General features: G+C 33.6%; 1 protein-coding gene across 1 annotated transcript; it reads right to left on the bottom strand.

The window, feature by feature from the left end:
- Nucleotides 1–99: 99 nt before the first annotated feature.
- Nucleotides 100–26,600, bottom strand: LOC123694554 (glucose-6-phosphate 1-epimerase). The gene is made up of 8 exons (XM_045640021.1): nucleotides 26,525–26,600; nucleotides 25,951–26,002; nucleotides 6,996–7,054; nucleotides 4,986–5,142; nucleotides 4,411–4,591; nucleotides 3,423–3,579; nucleotides 2,474–2,625; nucleotides 100–1,774 (listed from the first exon to the last, which is right to left on the bottom strand). Exons 1-8 carry the CDS (start codon nucleotides 26,589–26,591, stop codon nucleotides 1,766–1,768), a joined length of 834 nt encoding a protein of 277 aa, XP_045495977.1. The 5' UTR covers nucleotides 26,592–26,600; the 3' UTR covers nucleotides 100–1,765.
- Between the last annotated feature and the right edge of the window lie 98 nt (nucleotides 26,601–26,698).

Raw genomic sequence — 26,698 nt, 5'->3', positions numbered from 1 at the left:
TTAACTGCTAGTTTGTTCGCATAGACAGCTTCTACGTCAGTTTATATATTATAAGCTACAACATTAAGGGTGGATATAGGAAAAAAAGAAAACTCAAAATAATGTCTTATTCACTTTATTGCACCTAAGGAAGTACACTTCGTTGCTAATTGTCGATTATCAGATCACCAAATATTAACTATGTTTACATACGAACCTTGACGAAAATTAATGTCTTACAATTTTTAAAATAAAACAGAGCACACGCCATATAAAACAAATACATAACATGACATAATTTTACTTTTATTTAGAATGAAAAACATTCAGGAACAATAAAAACATTAAAATAGTGTGCATGTGCTCGGCTGTTTATAGAGAGCTTACAAAAATCGCATAAACGGTTATCAATTTTTCAATACAAACAGAACGAGGAACTTTATAACTAAGTACATATTCTTACAATTATCTCGTATACTTTAAAAGCCTCCAAAAGTATCCAAAGAAAAAGAATTATATAAAAAAAATATTTGTACATTCACGGGGCTGAGATTCAGTACATATGTACATAGATTTAATTAACATGCGAGATTCAAGAAAAAACTTCATTAACCCTAAAACCAAATGCTTCTTATTGTAAACAGTAAAAAAGTAAAATTCTTATCAAGTAAATAGGAATGAAATTGGAACGTCGAGTTAACTTAAGTTACGGAACCCATCAAATAACGCTAACTTAATAAAAAACAAGTTAACAATGTAACACATTACATGAGTATTATGCGTAGAGAAAGAGTTATAAGATAAAATTGACAGTATGCTCAATCGATTACTAATTGTATGTTAAAAATAATTAATAAGACAATAAAAGCATTTAAATTGCTGATAACAAGAAAAAAAGGAAGACAGGTAGTAATAGGAAAAAGTACTAGAGTTGAAAGAAAATTGGCAAGATTTAATCATTATTAAGATTATTTGTGCGAAATAGCTGCTTAGTTACATTAAATTATAAATTCATGTTTTTATTTTCAAAATTAAAAATGGACTGAAATGTCTTTACACTATTATCGTATCGAATATTCATTATTAATTAAAAAGGGCGTAACCACCTTAAACATTGAAAAATATTGCATATGAGTTAATCTAGCGCCCTATTAACATGCCTAAGGCATTACATTAGGTTAATAATAATTAAAATATTAAAAATCCTACTAATTAGTAGTTAAAATACAAAATTGACATCATTATGCTAACGTTGAAGAGGCTGGATATGTTATTTAAATTATTTATAAATGCAATGGACTATATTATATAATGGACAAAGGTTTGTATCATTTGTGGATATAGGTTAAGCTACAACTTGAATAAGTTCTGACACGAACACAACCATAATATTCTTGTATCTTTAATTGATATTTTTTAGAATTTCAGTTAAAATAACGGAATATTCGCTGCTTACTACAATTACATAGACTAACTACACAATGAGTAGGAGATAGGAATAACATGTAACGCGAGTGAGGACGATATCTAAATAATTATCTTCAGCATTAAAAACTAAATTATTTTAATCTGTGGAAAAAAAATAAGTCGCCCATATTGACGTTGACATTGACGTGACAAATCTCAATTTATTGTCTATGGTATTTGTTAACTATGGTTTGTTTCATGCAATAGACAATTATTCAGATATAGACCGTAGCTGCCTGTATCGCCCCGGTAATATTGTCATAAACATACGCAATTGACTTCGCTCCACTGGACGGTTGTACGATCGCGTACGCGATATTTACATAACCTGAAAATGAAAATAAATATAAATGTTTAAGTTATCACTTCTATCGGACGTGGTGGTAATAATATATTACTATAATATCATATTGTTATGTAGAAAGCCATAGGAATGAGAAACACAAAATTCTACGACGAATAATTTTGTAGTTACAAATTACAATGCGTCCAGTATGTAATGGTCAGTGTAGTTACAGGCTATGATCGAAAAACAGCGATGAAACTATTGGTGTTTGGATCATTGTTTCGACCAAATGCTGAGTTCAGACGCCTTTTCGTAACAAACGGTTGTACATTTTTAATTTTTATGTGTATGTATGTTTATTAGCCGATTTTGATAATTCCTTTTAAGCTATTGCATAGCTTCTATCGCGGGCCTTGAGCGCGGGGACCGAATCGAGAAATTCCGTAACGAAAAAACCTCACGCTCCCCACTCCGACGGGCATGCTATGCAATAGCTTTACCGCGGCAGTCCCCGAGTGCCACACGTCTTTTGACGTGATAACGTCTTTAAAATCGTTTTAGTCGGGTGACATGTTCAGAAACTTGTGTCACACCAAAACCTCACGAGCGCGATCGCAGGTATAACAAGAGAGAGAGACGGACCGATCTCCCGTCTCATCATAAGACGTTATCACGTAAACATCTCGATCGTAAACCTACTTTACCAACAACCAATTTTTTTTGAATTTATCAGTACGTCACCTGCAGGATCTGGCTGGCCTCGAATGCGGTGCCGGGCAGCAGCACGATGGGCGTGGCGATGCGGCCGGCCTCCACGCACACCATGTTGGGGAACTCGTCGTCGCCCAGGTCCGGGATCTCCTTGGCCAGCTCCGCCCACGGGTTCCAGATCACTGCGGATTGCATACAAATTATAATTTATTATTTATTACTGGATTTCCGAGACATTGCCCGTGTTTTCAAATAAAAACCCACATAGTTCCTGTTCATAGTAGCCTATGTCTTATTCTTATAATTTCTTTAAAAAATTGTAATTGGTTCAGTCGTTTTTGCGTAAGAGAGTAACATACATTATAAATTATTTAGTAATATAAGTAGGATATGTAATTGTCAATTGAATAAAAGTAACATTTCCAATCGTCCACAAGGCGATGGTTATGACCCGACAGAGACCCGCTCTGCGGGGCTCTTGTTTATTGCGTTCACAAGTATAATCCGGACGTGGACAACACGAGTGACAAATTTAATCCTTATAAGTGGCCTATTTAGGCGTGGTATGTACAAAGATAAGCTGATATTTATTATTAAAATTTAAAACCATTATTCACATTAGTGTATAATATAATCGAAGCACACATAGCCAACTAGGCTTATGGCCTACGGACACAAAACAAAAGGTATAAGGTTGAAACAGAATACTTAAATGAACATAAAAAGAGTGTGTGTACTTATGTAGTATGTACACGCGTTAGAAGTTATACTTCTTTGGCGTACCTATGGAAAAAAAAATACTAGAATATACAACTTGAACATAGTTATCAATTTTCATACCATCTAGAACTAACTTCATGCTGTTAAATTTAGGTGTCGGTGTGCGCGCGCATCGTAAAAATTCACTCTCATCATTTTTCTCCATCGCGCCAAAAGAAGTATAACTTCAATAAAAACAAAATGATAAAGAAAAACTCACCGGTATCCGGGAAGTTATACTTCTGTATCCTCATCTTGCGGCCGCTGACCACGTTGGTGATGATGTGCTCCTGCATCGTGTTCTGGTAGATGCGTGACGTGCACTCGTTGATGGTGACCACCTCGCGGGTGTCTTGGTACATTACACCGTCGCGACTCTAGCGACGAGATTATACGAATATATTATTGTTAGACGTAACTTTTGATTTAATATTTTTGTGGATGAATCATGAATAGTTGTCAATGTAGTTGTCATTATATTTTCATGTTTGAACATGTTTAGAATACTATAAAAAGCCGCTTTCCTTTGACTCGTGGCGCATTCGTACGAATCGTGCCTCAGGGGCTCGGACGTTGTTTATACGACGTTTGACCCAACTTTGCTAATAGTCGTTGACTAGCTGCGATATTTATTATCAACTATCTACATACATCAATTAGGTAGCTGTGTAGAATCGTAGTACATTCTTATTACATTCAAACTAATATTTAACCCGGCCTCGCGTGTTTCCTTATAATATGATATGGGAGATTATTTCTTAAGAGGGTAGTTTGAAAAAGATGTTATTGGCGAAAATTGGCAGTCTAAGGAAATGTTTGTGGAAAATATAATGCGCTTTCGTTGATTTGCTTGTGACCAGGCTCGCGCGTGTAATAAGTAGGTACACTGTCAGGGCTCTCACGATGGGAGGAAATAATATAATATCGCTTACATACTCTAGTTTTTTTATGGTTCCGTAACCAACATTTCTTCACAGAACATACGAATTTATCGAACTGTTAGTGTTGCGAGTCTGATTTGCACTTGACCGATCTTTTTAATTTAGGGTAGTTTGAAAGTAGGGTATTATTAAGAAAAATTAATTTCTGCAGCAAATATTTTTAGAAAGCGCAGTAGCTACACTCTTTGCTAGACCTCGCGCGTTTCCTGGTCCATCACACCTCCTTTTTTATTTTAAAAACGTTTCCAAACCACAGATAACACATACCTTGTCTATAAACATGCACCCGTGCAAGCCGGTGATCTGACAGCGTCTCACATCGGGCACCTTGAAGTACGTGTGCAGCAGCAGCTGGCAGCTGAACGTGAGCTCCTTGCTCGGGTTGTACACGCCGATGTTGAAGTGCAGCTCCTTTTCGCGCAGGATCAGCCGGTAGGTCAGTCTGAACCTGGTGGATGGTGTGATATGTAGACGTTTTTTGGGAGTCGTCGTTTATTATATTGGGATAATATGTTTACTGAATTTCCTTTCCTATGTGGATAGTGCTAATATTCCGCTGATATAGTCAGTAGGTAACAGTTATTCAGGGAAAACTACACACGCTACTACTACAATACGCAAATTTTAATGTACATGTAATTGTCTTAGAAATTGTCTCGTTCGGATTTTAAAAATTAACCAATGTATTCACGGTTTAAAAGTTTGCAAAAATTTAATCAAAACCTTTACTCATCGATACAGCTGAAATTATTAATTCACGAGCGAAAATCGTTTTACATTATGAGAACATCAGACATTTGTTTACCATTTTAAACAAAACTAAAACCCAAAACATCACTTACTGAAAGTGCCACATGGACCTAGTGAAGTCATCGTCCATGAGGCTGAAGATGGCCTCCACGTCGCCGCTGGGCAATCTCTCGGGCATCTTCTCCACGTGCCAACGAGCGATGCGCGCGAACCCGTGCATCGGCCCAAACGCCCAGTCGCCGAATTGGGCTGGAAGTAAGGATAAATACATAAATTAACGATATTTTAGCTGGGAAATTGGGGATACAATTCTCTAGTTTAATGGTCAGTGTTATCAAGATGTTATGACTTATTTCCTTTGTTCAAATGAGAGATCAATAATATCATCCTTGAATAAATGGAGCACGTCGGAGTAGAGTAAATGTATAATGCCCAAACTATTTTTCCTACCGAAAGTTGCATATCGAAATAATTTATGGTGAGGTAGGTAATATATAATATGCTTCGCAGACATATAGGAGACATCACAATTCACAAGAGAACCTAAATTTCATCCCTAAACAAAAACATTATGGAAAGCTCTAGAAACTTTAACAATTCGACTGCGCACTAACTTGAACTGCAAAACAGATGCAGACTCTATATCATAATACCCACTAGGGTATAAACCAAAGTTCTTTGCACTTTTAATATTCAATTAACAAACCTTCCATCTATGATAGCCCATACATTTATATATAACTAGCTTCCGCCCGCGACTCCGTCCGCGCGGAAAAATTAAGAAAAATTAAGATTTTTTTTTTCTACGTATTTTTCCGGGATAAAAAGTATCCTATTTTCTGCCCAGGATAATAAGGTATAATTATACCAAGTTTCATCGAAATCGAACCGTTAGTTTTCACGTGATGCCTGAACATACAGACAGACAGACAGACAAAAATTTTTTTAATCACATATTTGGGCTTTGTATCGATCCAGTAACACCCCCTGCTATTTATTTTTTCAATATTTTCAATGTACAGAATTGACCCTTCTACAGATTTATTATATGTATATATTAATCTTTAACTTTATCATTTTATATTCAGCGTAGCATTTTCTATAATATATTTTAAATATGCCAATGCTACGAAACAACTAGTACATTAAAAAACTATTACCTATCAAGGGAAGATAGTATAACTTGATGCTTTAAGTAAAATACGGTTATTGATATCGTCTAAGAAATACTTTGTCGGCGCAGAGATGGATTTATGTTACAAGCGAGACCGATCGCTTAATTTATAGTTTAAGGTTGTAAATAATTTATTGAGCAACCTTTAACTAGTGCTATTCCGAAAAACCTACAACATATTTGTTCAAGGAAAGAAAAACTAAATTCATCTCACCTAATACAGATAATATTGTTCCCTTGCATTAAAAAACATTGAAGACTTTCAATTTTTATTACCGAAGAAATTAAAAATGGCGATATTCGATGTCTAGCATTTGCGAGCTGATAATTACGGAGACAGCATTTACGATTAAGTAAAGCGTATTGACTACACTTAGACAGGCTTTATCTCAAAACCTTTTGGTTGAACGCTTTTGAATTTACAATTAGGCTAAGGAGCCTTAATTTATTTTTTGTATCTACAATGTACATAATGTATTCTTATTAACCTTTTAGATATTCTGTGATTAAAGCCATTCGTATTCAATCTTAATTTTATTCACTTAAGACATTTTAAAGCTATTGTCGTACCAAAGCATAAATCGAAGTTTAATTAATGGTGAACTGTGAATTTTTAGTTGTTTAATATAAGCTTCCTATTAACACCTTTCTATTCCTACTACTATTTCATATCTCAAGTCTAAACTACAGTACGAATTTGGATGAATATTGATATATTCATAAATAGGCCATAATGACGAAAGACGAAGACTAAGTACAACTTGTTGCAATTGCCACAATCTAAATAATATACGTATATATAGACCACACTGAAAGTAATATAGGGTATAAAAATTTAGAAGATTGTAACGTAATATCTTGACATGCTCGCAAACGAAACCGAGAGTGGAAAGCTGGTAATAGATAAAATTTAGAAATAAATACTTACGGAATACAAAAGGTACTCCCCCTCGGATCGGCCTCTTGCCATCGAATATTGCTTGTTTACTGAAAACAATAAAAAATTTTAAATTCAGATATTTGTAAAAATGCAATAAAGCTAACGGTAAATCTTAGAAATGTTCATCTATTTATAACAAATTGCATTGTTTTATAAAAAAAGTTAACACAATTGAAATTGAGGTTTGTATAAAAATGTAGGTACTGTGTTTTGAAAATATCTTGATCAAAATTTGTATTTACATAAGTTTTGTTATTCTATTGTTGGAAAAGTGGAAAATCCTATCAAGCCCACAGATGATACAATAATATTGTTTTGTTCAGAATATAATACATATTATAGTTCCTTAAACTTCATCTATGAACTGAATATTTGAAAATAAACAATCACATCGTTTCCCGAAATCTCTGTTAAATTAATTCATCACTGAAAATTTGTTAACTTTTAAAACTAACTTACAAAAACTTCCATTTACTTTTTCTTATACAGAACTTTCTTTTCAACCTTTTGTTTAAACTTTTGTTAAATTCTTTCACAATTTGTTCTTAAACTTCGGGAAAATATAAAATTTTATTTTAACTAATTTAAAACATCGTCTATTTTCCAGAATACTTAGAGCTACCAAATGAAGAACTAAGAAGGCAACTTGATCACGGCGGCAGGACATTATTTGGTAGAAGAAAAAACACCCAATAAAGCCTTGTTCGTCTCAAAGAATCCTGAGATATCTTAAACTGGCATTTTATTCGAATGCCACGGCAACACACATTTGAATAAAAAAAACCCGTAAACTTATGAGAATATCTTTATTATGAACAACGTGAATACATACTGTAACATCAATATTTAAGCTGAAAATACCTAGCATATAAATGAGTTTGATTGCAAACTTTTGCTGAAAATAACAACAATCAAGACAACAATAAATATTATTACTAATATTATAAAGGTATATGTTTATGTAAGTGTAACCATTTTGTATCTGGCAATAATTTTTCAATCATAGACACGCACAGTACGTTTATTATACCAAAAAAAATTGTTTTTAATTTTGAAGTGAAAACTTCTTTAGCGGCGTTGGGTATTATAAAATCTTAAACTCGCGTCAGGACACGTGGCCTGATCGAAAAAGCGTAAGACGGATTTTTTTTTAGCCCTTATATTCCATGCGTAAGACGGATACCATTCCAAAATATCTAACATGCTGAACGTTAATAATCAAGTTTTCACTTCTGCCGGCACTCCCGGAGTGCAACCCGTCTTTTTTTTTTACAGAGGCAATTCATTGTTAAACCATTACCTACGTTGAAATGGAGATACGTAAAACGAATATAGGTAATCTATCCCAAATGAGATCTTCACATTTCAATGTATCAGACATGGTCTGTTTTATTGCCTTTAAAATTGTTCATTCATTAAAAGTAAATTGAAGGTAAATTTCTTACTATGACCGATTCATTCAATTATTCAGCTCTAATAGGCATAAAACCACTTCCTTGAAACATACCTAGATGACTTTGTGTTTGAATTTCATTGCAAATCAATTTTCAAAATGCTGTGAAAAGTTGATGTTAAACTTGCAAAATGTCAAATATTCACACGAATTTAATATAATGTTATTTCAGCAAATAATAATAATCATTACCTTGTCTTACTAAATCCTAAGATAAAACGTTTCCAACCATTCGTGTTCATGACCGACAATGTCATAGATCTTACACCAGTGATCAATTTCCGAAACGACAATGAATCATATCTTAAAGAAACCAGACATCATTCATAACACTAGTTATTGCTAACAGTCCGTATGCTGGCCAGCATTACTTTCCTCCTCACGTTTGGAACAAGATCAATTTTAGCGGTTGCATTCCAACGCGGCCGAGGGACGCTGCAAAAAGCACCCTTATATTATAAATGCATCAGTGGTCAGCGCTACGTCGCGACAAAAACGGAGCCGAGCAAGCCGCGTATAAATTATTTATGCCATTTTTAGCATTTCGGAGTTCGCGACTGGACAACTGACGGACGACTCGACGGCAGATGTCATCGCCGCGCGGAACGCGTTCATCTTAGCGTTGGATATCTTGTGCCGTGTGCCTTGTGCCTTCACGTCCTGATAAACTTATAATAATTAATCGACGAGTGGGATGAGATAGCTCTTGGGGATATAATTGGACGCGCGTTTCTAAGGATTGGAACTATGCGCAATTTTAGAATTAATTTTAAAGAAGCTATGTGAAAACAGGAATTTGGAACGGTTTGGTAGTCTTCGTTTAGCAGTTTATTGATCGATAATAATTTAACAATTAATGGTAATTAATATATATATTTAAAACTTTAAATTCATTAGGTCTACTACCCCTTAACTTCTTTTCTGTTGCACATCATAAACATAATGATATCAAAAACTTTTACCAATGTAGGTATAATTATAATCATTTCTACAATGGGGCTACTATTTCTCCCAAGGCTTTATAGGGCTTGATCGATAAACACTTAATACAATTAACTTTCAATGTTTAATTTCTTTTCGCATTTTATTGCTTATCGTTTATAGATAACGTAGTTAAGCAGTAATAATAACATGAAAACGTCATTAAAGGACACCAAAACAGTTTCTTCTCTCCATGAACATCTGTAAGCAATCGAGTCCGCACATATTACAGTATTATGTTGATCTATAAAACTATAAAGTATGCAGCGTCTTTAGATATCGGATAGCAATTAAAAAAGTACCTTATCATTGCTTAATGAACAAACGCCATAAAATATGAAAGATAAACCGGGGTACGATATTAAGTCCATAAATTAAATAAATGCGTAAACAGTTCAGCTATGTTAATTCATAGGATGAAGTTATCGCTTAATAAAGTTACCATTTTATTTACATTGTCACAAACAGTTATCGGTCTGATAATTTCATTTGGATTAAAAAAGCGTTAAATATTTAATGTGGTGAAGGTAAAGTTTAAGTGGTTGCATTACTAGCAATTGCGGGCAATGCCGTAATAAAGTCATTAAAATATAAGATTAGCCCTTGCATGATCGAGTTCACAATAAACTGAACAACATTATTAATAGTTTCAATTTTATATGTAAAACAATATATTATATAATGGCTGTTTTTCCACCTTGTAGACACAAAGATACCTTAGCTTGAAAACATGGATTCGTCAACAGACTTTGAGTAATATAATTGACTACGGTCTTTTGATAGATTGCAAAATGCAAATTGATTTAGAAAATTCACAATTACATCGCCTACGCAGATAGTTATACGAAGTGAATTATAAGCAAACGCAGGTAAGACTTGATATAAACCAAACGGCAGCTGTACACTTCTGACACCACGAATACCATAGATAATAGTTTGTGAACATAAACATATTAATCCTAGTATTTTGATCTACACTTGTAACCTTAATTACGAACAAATTGCACAACTCCATTATTTATATCATTCTGATGAGCAAACAATGTGTTACACAAAAAGAAACCTAAATGGCAAGCCACTATAACAATGTCCAATAATCTAGATTCTGGATCAGCCACCAGCTTGTCACCTGAACTATAAAACACCTCTTCAATATGCAGTACGTTAACTATCCAACTATGTTGATCGCTTATTAACTGCATTAATTCACTAAGACGTCCCTAGTTTACATTAAATTACTAGTTACTAACTCATAATGAGTATCGCATATAATATTGAGTATGGAAGTATTTTTGTAAATGGCATTAACACCGGTTTGACGAGATGATATGACATTTCAGGGCCATGAGCTCTAACGTTCAATTCCACGTTAACATTGTATTGAACAGTTCAAAACTCTATCCTTCCTGAAATATTCTAATAGATTATTATGATTAAGAAATTACTGTACGATAAATAGTCCTAAACTCATGAACATTAACGACATGTTTCGCGATTGTGCCCCTGTGATTCACCATGGACATCTCCTACCAATCGACGACCGCTTCAGTCGTCCCATATCTGGCAGACCATTTAAAAAAATACTAAATGATTAGCGATTCAGGCGACAATCTGCTAGTGCGATTCCACGAAATCACGATTCGGAGGGGACTAGATAAAGTTTTAATTGGAGATTCCGGGTGAAATTCCTTCATGAGCGGCGGCCGACGGGCTCGATACATTCCCACTTTGGCACCGACCGAGTTTTTACCGCCGTGGAAACTCGTTCCATACTTCCATCATCAACCCCACCGAATGCCAACTATACCTTCGTTTCAAATGATCGATTTCAATAATCACTATCACTTAGAGGTGTTATTAAGCATCAATGGCCAGCTTATTACGTGATAGAATCCTTGTATAAAACATAATATCTTCATTAGAACTGATAAAGTGTTTGTGAAACTTCTTATTATGGACACAGCGTTTGTTTTAACAATAAAGATGCCACAAGCTAGTAAGAAAATAATTGTATCCATACAATCTGCAATTAATTTATATAATCTTATAGTTCTGCCATTTTTAATCTTATAAAAGAGTTAAACAATGAGATTACAGACGCGATTGTGAGATTCGAAGGCAATAATCATAGCAGGCGCTCATCCGAACGGGATATCGCACAAAAAGCGCATCAAACAATGTCGCTCTCATACTATTGTTGTAGACTTTCATGAACCAATCGAATATGTGACTTGAGCTATTAAAATTTCTCAACATTGTTGATAAGTTCTCGTGAGATGCGCTCGGGAGCTTCTACGATACACTATTCAATGATAAGCAAACTTGTAATTACTCGAGTAATGAATAGAACCTGTTATGCCCATGAATGGTGTTTCATTAATACCGAGGCTCATATCTATTCGAGTCAGGACTTCGCCGGGAAGTTATAAAATTAAAAAAGCGAGTCACAATAAAATTGTTATACCAATTACCGGTTTATTCTGTACGTGAAAACGACTGAACGTTATTAGCGGATAAGCCTATTAAAATTAAATGTATCGCCATTATCACAATTTAATTTCTTTTAATTACTTGGAATGTTATTAATTTTAATTTATACTTAAACGTTTTTAAAGAAAAAGTATTCGGTAAATTTGGATATAAAGACCTCTGACGATCGATCTGAATATCGGAGAAACCTTTTCTGGTGTGTCTATAAAAAAAAGCTAATTAACTGACCGTATTCAGTTTAATTAAGGTTAATAACGTTAAAATATATTAATAATATTTAGTACTTACCAATACACATTTACAGTCGTTATTAAGCTGTTATTTATATTAATCCTCTCAAATTGAAGTTTACATTCTGTAAGTACCCTTAACCGCTCAATGAATAATCTAATTATTTTCTCTAGCAAAACAGATAAAAAGAATTTTAAAACTATGTCGGAAAAAATAGTCAAACCTCCTTGAAGCTACCGAGTTAATGACTTGGAGCGTGTTACTCTGACATATTAAGAGGAGGCCATAAACTGGTTTAATGGAAAAAGAAAAAAATACCTGGATACAGCTAGTGCAAGCAACTACAAATTAAAGGTCGCACAGGCGATGCGACATACCGTAATTAGACGTTTTAGAACTGTCATTCACGAGTAAATTGTTGCTGCCTTCGATGGTTAATTAAAAATAAGATCTTTATCGTATAGTTGCCGCTGATGATCGAGACATAGTTTACCCAAAATAAGAAAAGCTACAGCATTTCTAAATGTAATTCACGGTAAGTAAGGAATTAAAAAAAATACATAATTAACGACGGCATAGTATCGATGACCACTATTAATTATAAATTGACGTTACAACGACATTATGTAGTGACTGTAATTCCAGTCTCAATTATAGGATTACTATTTTTTCATTTGACCACCTGCTAAGTTCTTGGTATAAATACTACGTATTAGGGTCAAAATTAAGATTCAGATGCGACTCACTGTTGATTCATTGTGTAAATATTTTCCCCAAAGCGAGCAGGATCTAAGAAATCCTGAAAATGTTGCCTTACAACGATCGATATATTATCATGATATTATACAAAGGGACCAAGAAGTTGGATGAAATAAGAAAATATTAAAATTTCAAATATGTACCTAAAAAAATATAAAATCCATGTATTTATTTATCGTCTATTTTGTAACTTTCTAGACTCAAGACTAACACTAATCATCCACAAAGTTGCATTTATCCAGATAATAATCTCCGAACAATGTATAGCTTGCTTTCACTTCAATAGTCGATTTTGCCATGTGGTACATAAATGGTAAAACAAAGCCGTTAAAGCTATGGCGTAAGGTTAAAATGGTTACTAATATTATAATCTGTGACGCGTAGGCACAACGCGGGACCAGTAACACCCTAATCTACCATCTACTTTATGAGTCAAATTATTATAATTATGCACATAAGTAATAGAAACTTTAGACAAGGGTACTGATTGTTCTGAGGAACTTGCTCACGAACATAGTTAAAAAAACATTGACGTTTATACGTTCGAAACTATTATAATTTGTTGGCATAGAGCGGAGAGCCTTGAGTTAATTGCGATGAAAAATAATATCATTCATAATCCATAATTTAAATGCCTCAAATCCGTTCATATCCATAGTTCATAGTTGATGGAGACCTACATTTTAAAAATCAAATCCATAAAATAATATTTAAATATCGAAAAACGTCGATACTGCTAATTATTGCTACATTGCGAAAAGCGTTATAGAGCCTACTAACAAAGGCGTTCAGGCAGGACTGATTGCCTCGGGGAACAAATCTTAACGGTTTTAAACAAATAGCCATAAAGCAAGCCGACAAAGACAAACGTCGTGGGGTACACCACGACAGGGGTCAGAGTCAGATGCTGCGGACAGCAGATTAATATGCCCGCCCCACCCCCGGGCCATTTGCCACAAGATAAGCGGATTAGAACAAACCAATGGTCTCCTACTTCACGTTTTAGAGCTACTAATTATCCACATTCTAAGAGTCACAATAAATTATTTTAATATAAGAGATACACATAAACAAATTGTCAGTACTAATTAGTTGTTTTACTGCATTAACTACAGCAAAGTGAATTAGTAGTCTTCTACTATATTAAAAACTAGCTTCCGCCCGCGACTCCGTCCGCGCGGAAAAATTAAGATTAATTTTTTTTCTAAGTATTTTTCCGGGATAAAAAGTATCCTATTTTATGCCCAGGATAATAAGGTATAATTATACCAAGTTTCATCGAAATCTAACCGTTAGTTTTCACGTGATGCCTTCACATACAGACAGACAGACAGACAGACAGACAGACGGACAGACAGACAGACAGACAAAAAAATTTTTAATCAAATATTTGGGTTTGGTATCGATCCAGGAACACCCCCTGCTATTTATTTTTTCAATATTTTCAATGTACAGAATTGACCCTTCTACAGATTTATTTTATGTATAGATACCTAATTCAAGTTTGTATTGTTGTAATGATACATAATACAAGCTGATAAATGAACTATTCTTTTATTAAGGGTGATGATATGTTGATTTTCTGTTTTTAAGGCCCGTCTCGTTCTAAACAACAATGCATCCATTCCTTCTAGAAACATTGTACATTAATTATTCGAGCCATAAAAATCAACAATTGTTAATGTACGCAAACAAATTATCAAATTATCTTATATGAATAATAATTATGAAGTATGGAAAATTTACACGTAATACGTCAGCAAAATACGGACAAAAAATTAAGCAATAAGAGCTTGCAACACGGCTATTTGAAATTTTAAGTAAGTAATGTATTATTTTTAATAATAAATTACTCATTCAAATGCTTGACGGACGTAAGCTTAGACGGGTCGCAAGTTCAAATCCAGTTTATATGTGTGAAAATACATCGCTAATTACAATTTTGTGATCTGATGTAGAATTCCTTACTATGAAAATATACTTGAAAGAACTGTAATAAATTGTTTCATTTAGTGCTTCATTAAAATTATAGGTAACCAACCTAAAGTTACAATTAAATGATCACCTAAATAGATAATAGCCATTACCCATAATTAAAAAAAAAAAACTTAAAATCAATAACCGTAATTTTAATAACACTTTATAGCAAAACTCAAACTTTTTTTCGTGCAACAAATAACAATTTGTTGAGCAACAACAAACATTTCATCATTGACGCTTTTTCGATATTCATTTTAAGATGAACAATAATCAATCTCATTTCCTCTTTACCCAAGTCTCGTCATGGCAATAATTACTAGTCTAATTGAATACTCAACTAGAACCATAAACAACCAAAAACGAAGAATTCAATAAAAAAGGAAAGCTTTTAAATAATTAAATCGCAAAATGAATCTAAAGCCATTACAAACGAATCCATTAAAGGCAGAGGCGGTGTTAATCCTACAAATAAACAAATCTAATTAATTGTCGATTTATTTGAGAGCATCGATATTCGATAGCCCGCTCAAGTTGTCCGAACCATTTTCGGTAATGTTCCTACAACATTACTACTATTCGTCATCACCGGAGTCAGCTGTTCGCAAGCACCATTCAATAGATCATACAAGTCGAGACCGTATAAGGCTGTACTAGACAAATCCTGCTGATGTCATTCGAGCCACTACAGTCTACAACCCAATCGCGTGTCCCAGACACACAACACTGTATCATCTCAACACGGAATAATACATCTTAAATCGTCACGAGAAAAGATGCTATTCGCGTGTCGATTCCATTTATTATTTATTGCTTTTAGACTGTACGTAGATATAATAATTACACGCCCAAACAAAATGAGCTATCACGAACTGACGAAAATTATAATAACCACGCAATGAACGCGTAGGTTGAATCTATGGCTGGAAAACTGTGTACACCGTAAAGAATTACATTATAATGATTGGTGGTTATTTGAAGTATGTATACTTGAAATCACTGGAAGTATCTCACTACCTGCATTGAATGAATACATAGCTACAGTACCTATATCATAAGATAATGTATGTACAAAACTAAATCCATAAATCCAAATTCAATTTGTTACGTGTCTAACAAAGAGAATATAACTGAATGTGGCAATACTCATTTATTACTACCTGATCTATTGATTTGTACAATGTACACCCAATACAAATACTACAAGATTATAGAAGAGCTATCAATGATAAATGTCGTGGTTGTTATCAAGTTGCCTGTAAAGAGGCAATCGTCTTCGAGATACATGCCAATATCACAATTTTTAAAAGCTTTGACGTTCATCCAAATGTTTTATTAAAAAAAACATGCGAAGACAACAAAACATTTCCAAATCTTGAGTTCAAGACTTGGGTACTTCTATGTGCTTCATTATTGAACACATCATCCTCACTAACAACAATGTACAAATGATCTCCAACGTTAAATAATTTAAAATAAATTATAGCCTTCCGTTCAGCATTTCGAAACAAGTCAAAGGTCGTAACCATCGTTAATAGTTAATACCTAACTAAACGTGGAAAGCCTTAATTGTGATAAATTATTGCGCTCATTGACGCAATAAGCGATATTCAGAAATATATATTAATCATGCCTTGTGTTTAATCGCCGATTTGGTAATTAAATAACACATTCAACTGGTGGTTAGTGTTCAGATAATAATTAAAAAGATGAAATAAATTCTTCGTTTCTTCCATCATTTAAATATCAAACATATCTAAAACGAACACAATTTTTCCTCTTCTTGATTTAAGAGACAAACGATACGACACCCCTAATACTGACAATAGTCGCTTTAAGTCAACGTTCAGAATGACATGCACTTCGTTTCGTATTGTAATTGGCCGAGTCCATTGTCTCACAAATAAACCATTAGGGCAGTGTTTCGAGTTAAACGCTCGTTTCGCCGATAAATCCCGGTCGGACGCTTCTAATATTTCATCGCAGCTGTCCCGTCTAACGTGTGGAACAATCGATGTCTTGGGTGTCGCACGGATGGGGAAAAAACTAACATATGTTGGCCAGTAATGGCACAAGCACGTGCATCTCTTGACGCCAAATGATAACTCATTATGGTAACAAAAACTTTCGAAACGCCGCTGTTAGCGTTGTAATCGTAATCTCGTTCGTAAATGTGATTAGGTTAAATGTTTTCTTATGGAGATTGCGTATGGAGTGTGGAAATTAATTTTTCATCATTACGAATTAAGTGTTTTCTGCCATCTACTATTCTATATATTCAAGTTGTTTTACCAAGTTTCAATTTAATAATTTGGCAAATTTCAAGGACTTTATTTAGAATAATTGTAACACTGATTATTTATTCAAATAATTAACATGAAATTGTTATCTTACTTAATTTTAATTTAACAAATTTTAAGAATAAATTTAGAATAATAATTCCTTAAAGTGCAAAATAACACCTGTATTTAAATAATCATATTTCTTATTATAATATCCTTTGTACATAGTATTGTAATGGACGCTCCATCGATCATCGCGGCGATAACATTGCATTGAGAATGTTAACAAGTATATGCATAATAATGTTAACAGCAATAATATAATAGATATTATTAGCATTCATGATATCACGTATTGCTTTTACGATTACTATTATCTATATAATATATAAAACTCAAAGGTGACTGATATAGTGATCTATCAACGCACAGCCCAAACCACTGGACGTATCGGGCTGAAATTTGGCATGCAGGTAGATGTCATAACGTAGGCGTCCCCTAAGAAAGGATTTTATAAAATTCATCCCCTAAAGGGGTAAAATAGGGGATGAAAACTTATACCATGAAAATTTATATATTCCACGCAAGCGAAGCTGCGGGCAACAGCTAGTGTCATATAAATCTTTCGGTGTTTGGGATCTTTTGTTCAGTTACTAGTTCAATTTTAAATTCGACAATGAAGACGTATTTTCTAATTTATTTAACGAGAGTTTAGACGAATTTTCGAATTTTCTTCAATATAACAACAATTCAATATCCAGCTATTTCCGACGAATTTTACATTACAAATATGTACTATCTTTTTACTGGTTTTTGACACCAATAATATAGATATTGAAAATTTTACATACATAGCATACTTTAGAATCTCCAATTTACTGCAACAGAAATTGAATCAAACACCTCAATTAAAATTATCACATTAATCAAAGCCACAACCGAACATTAAAACATTACGCAACCCATCATCATGTTTCCTTATGACGTCACGGCAGACAAAACTTGGCTCACAAAGCTCAAGATCAAGTGAGTGGAAGCTGATAGGATGGCTATTCAGTAAAATCAATGGGGTGTGACCGGTCGGCTGGGTGACGAGGGCATTCCTACACTTGTGGACTGAGAGATGACGCACTGATTGTTGACGATTTTTGAGCAGGTCTGCTTTAGAGTGGAGATGCAAGTGTGTAAGTAGGTCGATATTTTGGTGGAATTGAAGTCTACTTACTTTATATCCATTGAATACGAATGGTAATGAAGTAAGTAGTATAAGTAAGTAATAAATTTTCTAAAAAGGTACAGGTCATATATCACTTTTATTATTAATAAAGTAAGTAGTAAATATGCAATAGCATTAGCATGTATTATCCAGCTTTATTCAAAAGAAATCTACAATAAAAAACATACATCAGAAAAGTTTAATCGATCGAAGCAAAAAGGACTCGACAGCAAAGACAAATATTAAAATTCCCGCACCACATCTACGCAATTTACTGCATAAAGAATATTTAAGGACGCTTCCATATTATATATAGAATTTACCATTAAAGGCTCGCCACCGTGTGATTTAATACACCTAGTCGTACTTAACGAGGAGTCAATCTCATTATATGTAACAAAAAAATCACTGTCTCTCGGACTACAGGATTTTGTTGCTCGTATTACCTACCGGCTACTGGTTACCTTCCATCAATGTAGAAATTATTACCTTCAAAGCTGAGATAGATTATCACCACATAATATTACGTTCTAAGAACAGGAATCGAGGTAATTTCAAAAGTTATTTCGTTATATTTATATGTAGGGGTCAGCTGCCGCATTTATGTATTCTTGGTATGTTTTATATTGGTAACGTACAAATGTTTTATTTTCTAACTCAATATTATAGGTGTATGCCGGTAGAATCATAGCAATACAGAACCGAGCAAATTAATTACCCACGCTAATGTGCAAATAATAACTCAAATAAATCCCTCACACACATTATACGTCGGAGACCGTCCCTCACACACATCTCAATCTCCGTACGCTCACACGTCGCAAAAAATATCACGATGAGCCGAGCTAGCGTAATTAATTAAAGATGGAGACCGAATAGGGTTAATTAATGATTGAAATCATCAATTTAATTCAAATGACGCGATAAACCCGTTTCAGAGGTTGGTGATCCGTGAAGTGGCGTATAATGATGAGGACGTTGAGGCGATCGATGCAGCGATGGGATGGAGTATGCCGGTCATCTCTGTCTTGACGGCATAAAATTATCTGGGCATTAGCGGGGTGGGACCATTTGTCATCGGCCGGGGGGAGGGAGAGCCCGGGGCTGCAGACGCGACCACAAAAACACGAGGCTAGCAGGGGCATCTTTGCTCTCCGTAACTAATGTTTGTTTCGTGTATTTAGCAATGCGCCGGGATAAATGCGCTGTAAGCTGATAGCGGTACTGTTGTTTGGATAATTACTTGCAGAAGTGGTAATGGAGGAGTATTATAATATACGACCAAAGTTATAGAAATGCTATGCTATCTATTTATTTTCAAACAAATTATTCCTACCGACTATGTTTACAAACATGTGAATAATAATTGTCTTTATAAAGCATCAGATCACACACAAAGGAGGTAAAAACAAAAATACAATGTAAAGAACAGTTCAATACCGAGAAGCAATTGCTGCAAAAAGCGGCAGGCCGCAGCCGTGACAATGCGTCAATCACTTTACACGGAGTTATTACAACCGCTTCATTTGCATGTGATATTAATCGATCCAGCTTCCTCCGAATCATCAGTCAGGCTCCGTGTCGAATGGGTCCATTAAAATTTGAAAAGATTTCACGCCCTCGATACCCCCAGATATGAAAGGGTCAAGCGATCCCGGCCGCTCGCTTACAAAAACCTACCAACTATGTTTAATATTGGAGCAGAAGGCGGCAAAGTTTTTGCTAGTGACAGGGGTTCCCGCAGATTTTCTAACCCTTGAATTGTATTTTCAAATCCCAATATTTTGAGTGTCACTTAAACAAATATGACCCTTTCGAAGCGAGTGCTTTTGGATGAAACTAAATGATTTATGACACTGTTGGTCGTAGATCCAATATAAGGACATAATAAATACAAATTGTTTTCAATTTACGATCATTTTCCTACGGGAAGTGATTTGTTTTATTATTTTATTTGTCCTATGGAATGTGAATGTCCGTTTGACATTGTTGATGTTACTATGAGATGGATAAAGATATTTTATTTTATTTATTAAGAAATTGATCAACGAGATCACGTTTTAGAATATTAAGAATCATCTATTGTTTTTCTAGCTTCATTCAGATTCAAATATGGCTATTTTACCTCCTGGCTATTTTACCTGTATAAAACAGGAGTGTTTCAGAGAGTCTTTGTGAATTACTTCAGTAGTTAACCGTTTAAGCATCCGCAGGGTCGTCTATAAACCTATACCGTACGGTTACCTTGCAAATAATCGAATCTATTTTACAGATAATATCTTCATTCTTTAATAATTCTTCTCGATATACGTTTGACATAATAGAATATAACGATGAACATTGAACATAAAGCACTTTTATCTGAGTTACATTCTGGGTTTTTTCTATGCTATTAATTCACGTAAAACATAAAATTCTGTTGAACTCACATAAAAATTGAACTCAATAAAACCGTAAAACTTATAAACTTCGAAGCAATATTATTTAATACCAATATAACAATTATACTATCCTTTTATATGTATACGTGTCCAAAAAGAGTTTTGTTTGATTGAAATCCTCATAACTGTGTACAAATCAATCGCTTTTACTTAAATTGTAATTTTGTAATACAACATCAACAGGCAGACAAGCTGCCCTTTAAAAAAGCGTGTGCAATTATAACTTGTTAATGTTATCATTACATTTTTCAATATCTAACTATCTAATTCTTAATTTCGCCCAAATTCAACAAATGTCTCAAGACTAAATAGGTAGTCTAGAATTGCAGGAATTTCATATATTCTAACATCTTTTTTGTCGCTTATACGTAAATTATTTCTCCATATAATTTCCCTTATAACAAAACTGTAGCAGCCCTATGCTTTCATAGAATCATTAGCGTCAGTCGGATCGTTTGTTAGAGCCATCCGCGGGCCGAGACGCGTTTTTGTCCCAGGGCCAAATTGCATCCGAACAATACGTGCGCCACTAAATTGATTCCGAATTAATTGCGTTACTAGTACCTACACTGGATTTAATTGCGAGCTGAAAACTTCTAAGTACATTGAGAATTGATTACATTTTGTTTTCGGACGGAAAATTAATTCGACTTTCACACAAACTGTTTGTGTGGAGTAAAAAATTCAGAATTTACATAATATGTGAATTTTAATTTATAATACCATATACCTGCATGGTTTACTACAGGAATAAGTCCCGTTTGTGAGAGGACAGAAAGGTCCAAAACTATAAAATCTGTCAAGTACTTGATTGAATATCTGGCTACAATAATTTGTTTATAACCTTTGTAACAGTATCCAGAAACCCCTTAAGGTAATATACAACAATGCAGATACAAGTTGCCAGAGACAATAACCCAGAACTGCCTAGGTGAACAAAACCTAATATTTATTCCGAGAGCCGCACGTTCGCTTTAAAACCACTAATGCAATATTAATAGCTCTGCAAGCCTTCTGGCATTACGTCACCTTAGTTCCAAACTTCAGATAAACTTGATTCTATAATGGATTGAAAATTGACTAGATTTTTCCTTACGATATCCTGAACCGCCGAGCGCCGAAGTTATAATTGTACTACTATGTAATTTTTACTACGCAGGGGTACCTACCAAGATAACAATCATAATCTAGTTCTAGTGTATAAAAATATCATTCAACTATCGCTCCTAACAGCTTGAGAAAACACTGTAGGTAGTCAATCAATAACTATCTTCCTGTCCAGAAAGGCTTATTTTTTGTTCCTATCCCTATAATTAATCTTCTATTCTTTGCGTTGTTTAATCAAAATATACGAGGATTATTATTGTTTAGTACTTCTAAAATTATTGTAACAAAATACGCATAATAGAAACAAATTCTGAAATAGTATATTATGACCAACAGAAGGCGCTTTGGGCCTCACGCAAGTAACAGACATTCGCTAAGTTTTAGGCGGATATATTCACGGTCGCGGTTTTATTTCCAACACATTCGAATGTAATTAGTTATGATATTATAATATACAAGATAACTATACGAAGACCGACATCTGGTCGTAATGGTAGAATTTCTTAACAAAGTTTTAGGAATTTGGCCAATTTTTCGCAAATATGAGAACGAGCAGGATAAAACCTTCTACAAATTTTGCCAAAAACTTCGCTTTAAAATAATAATACGTCATATTATTTAGGAATACTAAAAAGCACTTCCGAATAGTCTAGACTTTATTTCAGCGCATTCAAACATTCAACGACAAACAACAATCCTCTTAGGTTTACCTGAATAGAAATAAAGACCAGCAATATTTCGTGTAACATCAGCATATAATAATAATTATGAACCGTATAATTAAAGGCTTTTGATGCTTTAAAATATACGTCACAAAGTATCTTTAATATTTAAATTCATTCCATTAACGTCATTCCTTTCAAAGTGTGTAATTGTAATTTTTATTTGGCTAATTAAACCCGTGATAGCGTCGTTATAATAAATCCGACTTATTCATTTTGAAAGGGTTTTACTGAAGGTGTTTTTCAAACAGCTATTTATTACAAATCAATTATACTATTGTATCTGTAATAATATCTAATAATAATCTAATATATATAAATCTCGTGTCACAATGTTTGTCCTCAATGGACTCCTAAACCACTTAACCGATTATAATAAAATTCGCACACCATGTGCAGATCGATCCAACTTGAGAGATAGGATAGGTTTTATCCCGGAAATCCCTCGGGAATGGGAACTATGCGGGTTTTTCTTTGAAAACGCGGGCGAAGCCGCGGGCGGAAAGCTAGTATCTTTATAAAATACGCATTAAATTATGAAAAAATGTCTCACGTCAAAAGGTATGGATTCCGAAAAATGTAGCAAGTTTCTTAGGTTTACGTTCACAAAACCTAAGAAATATTATGATAAAATATACCATATTACACACGCTAGTTTACCATTCGTTGGTACACCTTTTAACGTATTTAATGATTAATCTTTGTCATTTATAAAATATAGAATTGTGTCTCTCGGAAACACTGAATAACAACAAAGTGCCCTTTCAGATCGCCATTAAAAGTTCCATCCATAAAAAATATGAAATATTGTTATATTATTCAGAAAAAGAGCTCGTTAATTGAATATATTGGAGCACATGTCATCGTAAAATGTATAACAATTATACATAGAACCTAATAGAATACATCTACATAATAAAACAGGACAGAGATACATTGGTTCCTGTTTGTACTAGGACGGGCATTTCCTACATATTATGCAATTTATGCATGCAACTTATATTACGTATTATGTGTGTATATGAACCATTAAAAAAAGTATCGGAAGGGTTGTTTCATTTCTATTAAAATATACAAGAAAATAATATACAATGAGGTGTAGAAAACACAAAGGCTATTGATTATTGAAAGTTAATATGCCTTATTGAAGACATTTTTTTTTTTTAATTTCTTTGCTTTTTACTTCGGCTTTAGAAAATTTACAAAAGAATTGTAATCGCTATTAAATTTATGTAGTATATTGCGGCTATCTCAAAACGCCGTTATTTATAGATTATTTCTGAAACTTAAATCCGATTTTTAAAAACTAAATTATCATTACTTAGTCGTTAGGCCATCTATGCATTCAATCTAGAGCTTTAGAACCTACAATAAAAACTAACTTGGAAATAAAAAGCCCGGCCTGGCTTCGCACGGGCTCAATTACGCAAGGCATAAAAATATTTTTAAGCTATTGCATAGCTTCTATCGCGGGCCTTGAGCGCGGGGACCGAATCGAGAAATTCCGTAACGAAAAAACCTCACGCTCTCCACTCCGACGGGCTCGGAGGTGTCAGGTGTGGCTTGAAGGCATAGCATGCAATAGCTTTACCGCGGCAGTCCCCGAGTGCCACACGTCTTTTTTTTTGGTGACTTGGTGCCCAAACGTATTTATTACCTACACTTATCAATTGTAATAGTACATAAACATACAATATTATTATACTCGTATATGTATATAAGTCTTCGGGAAGAAATATTTACAGTTGAAAGCGAAAATCTTTTTAAAATCGATAAATGCGCTGTTTAAATATTATGTTATTTACATACCTATATACATATAGAAACATAAAATATACCTACTCATTTAAATAGTCACGAATCATTTGACTGTGCTTTTCAAGAAAAGCTTAACTCTTCATTTTACAACACAATCCAAGCATGCACTTAGAATACATACTTAGTACACACAGCACAACTTAGAATTTTCATTAGATAATACCTATGTAATAAATATTTTAAGTTTTAGCTGTGGTTTTAGTTTAGTTGTTACTAGAATTTTCGAGATTAGGAAGGACACAATTTTACATTCGTTTTTCTGTGTAGGCATGTATAGAGTTGATAACATTATATCGAAATTTAAGAAGTAGGTTTTTTAAGTATTGTATTAATTTTGTTTTTCTATACAAATATTATAAAGAGGAAAGGTTTGATTTTTTGTTTGTTTGTTTGTTTGTATGAATTGAATAGGCTCCGAAACTACTTGGCAGATTTGAAAAATTCTTTCACCATTCGAAAGCTACATTATCCACGAGTAACATAGGCTAGGTTTTATCCCTGAAATCCCACGGGAACGGGAACTATGCGGGTTTTTCTTTGAAAACGCGGGCGAAGCCGCGGGCGGAAAGCTAGTCTCAAATAAATTCTTATTTATTATGTAGATTGCGATTATGCAGTAATTGGCATTACTTTAGATTACCTATTTTTGCCTATTGTAATTTATTATAGACATAATATTATGTAAGGATTATAAATTCAATTCATAATGTTACATCCATACTAATATTATAAATGCCAAAGGAACTCTCTGTCTGTCTGTTACTCAATCACGCCTAAACTACTGAACCAATTTGCATGAAATTTGGTATGGAGATATTTTGATACCCGAGAAAAGACATAGGCTACATTTATTGCGAAATACCACGGGCGAAGCCGGGGCGGACCTCTAGTTGATAATAATTTACAAAATACAGTCACATTTCAGTTATTGCAAATTTGCAAAAATAATTATTTAGTAAGAATACTATTTATTTCTAATTATCCAATATATTTACAAACATTTACTTCTAGATGTTTAATAAAAACCCATAAAAGTATAATGTTTTTAAAATACGCTATACCAATTTGTAAATAGTAAATTATGTAATATAAGTAACCTTGATCACCTTTTTATCAAACCATAAAATTGTTTTTAAACATCCATATAGATAATTGAACCCATGATAAGTTTAATTAACTTTTAAAAATTGAGTTTTGGCACGTATTGTATGATTTTTTTTAATTTTAAGATGTAACAATGTTGATTATTTTGGTGTACCTATGTGTGATTATATAATAAAAAAGTGTAAGATTGATTTTATATATGATATTTTGCTCTTCTTTATTAATTTATCGGTAATGTATTAATTTGAATATAGGTATGTATGTTGTTCTATATTGCTAGTGTTTATTAGTTATTTATGTCTCTTGAATTTATGTAAATTTCAGTTATTAAATGATGATACCTTAATTAAATTATCACTTACCTAACAAATAATTGTTCTTGATTATTAACTCGCCATGATACTACTGTTGCACCTAAAACAATATATTTTATTAATTAATTTAAAATAATATGTTGATCATAACAAGTTATATTGTATTTAATCAACTTATTACATAAATTATAATTGAATTATTTAATGTTGTTACACAACTTATGAGAATTTTTTGTGAGTACATCAAATAATCACTTACAATTTAGAAGTATCTACAGTTTACTTCCTACAATCCAATAACCAAGGTCAAATCGCCGCGAACAACTTTGTCTATTCAATAAAAAAAAAACTTGTTACCTTCTATTATACTAAACCTGATACCAAAACCCAATAAATAGTTTTATTACTTAAGATTTGACCTATTTCATATCATTACAAAATATTATATGTTGTGAAACCAAATTTAAAAGTTCCGCGCATCTTTTGAAAATAAATAAAAAACAAAACTTTTTCAGGTTATCCGGCTTTTACAGTGTTATCGTGAAGGAAACACAAAAAAAATCAATATTGTTCACTAGTTATTACTAATGTTTATAGGGGATAATTTTATAATTTTACTTACCGAAAAGATTTACGGTACAAGTTGTATTATTGCCTCTGTCGAGAACGACAACACTCGTCGCTGCCATTTTCCAATTGACAGCAAAGCCAACTGCCAAAATCGGTGGTTGTACGTGCTAGTGAAGCTCCGAGAGCTTCTCACTCCTATAAATCGACATTTGATAATAACCGATAA

This window comes from Colias croceus, chromosome 1 (assembly GCF_905220415.1).
Source record: "Colias croceus chromosome 1, ilColCroc2.1".
NCBI classification, from domain to species: domain Eukaryota; kingdom Metazoa; phylum Arthropoda; class Insecta; order Lepidoptera; family Pieridae; genus Colias; species Colias croceus.
Note: the sequence above shows the minus strand (reverse complement) of the source record. Positions and strands in the feature narration are given on the sequence as shown.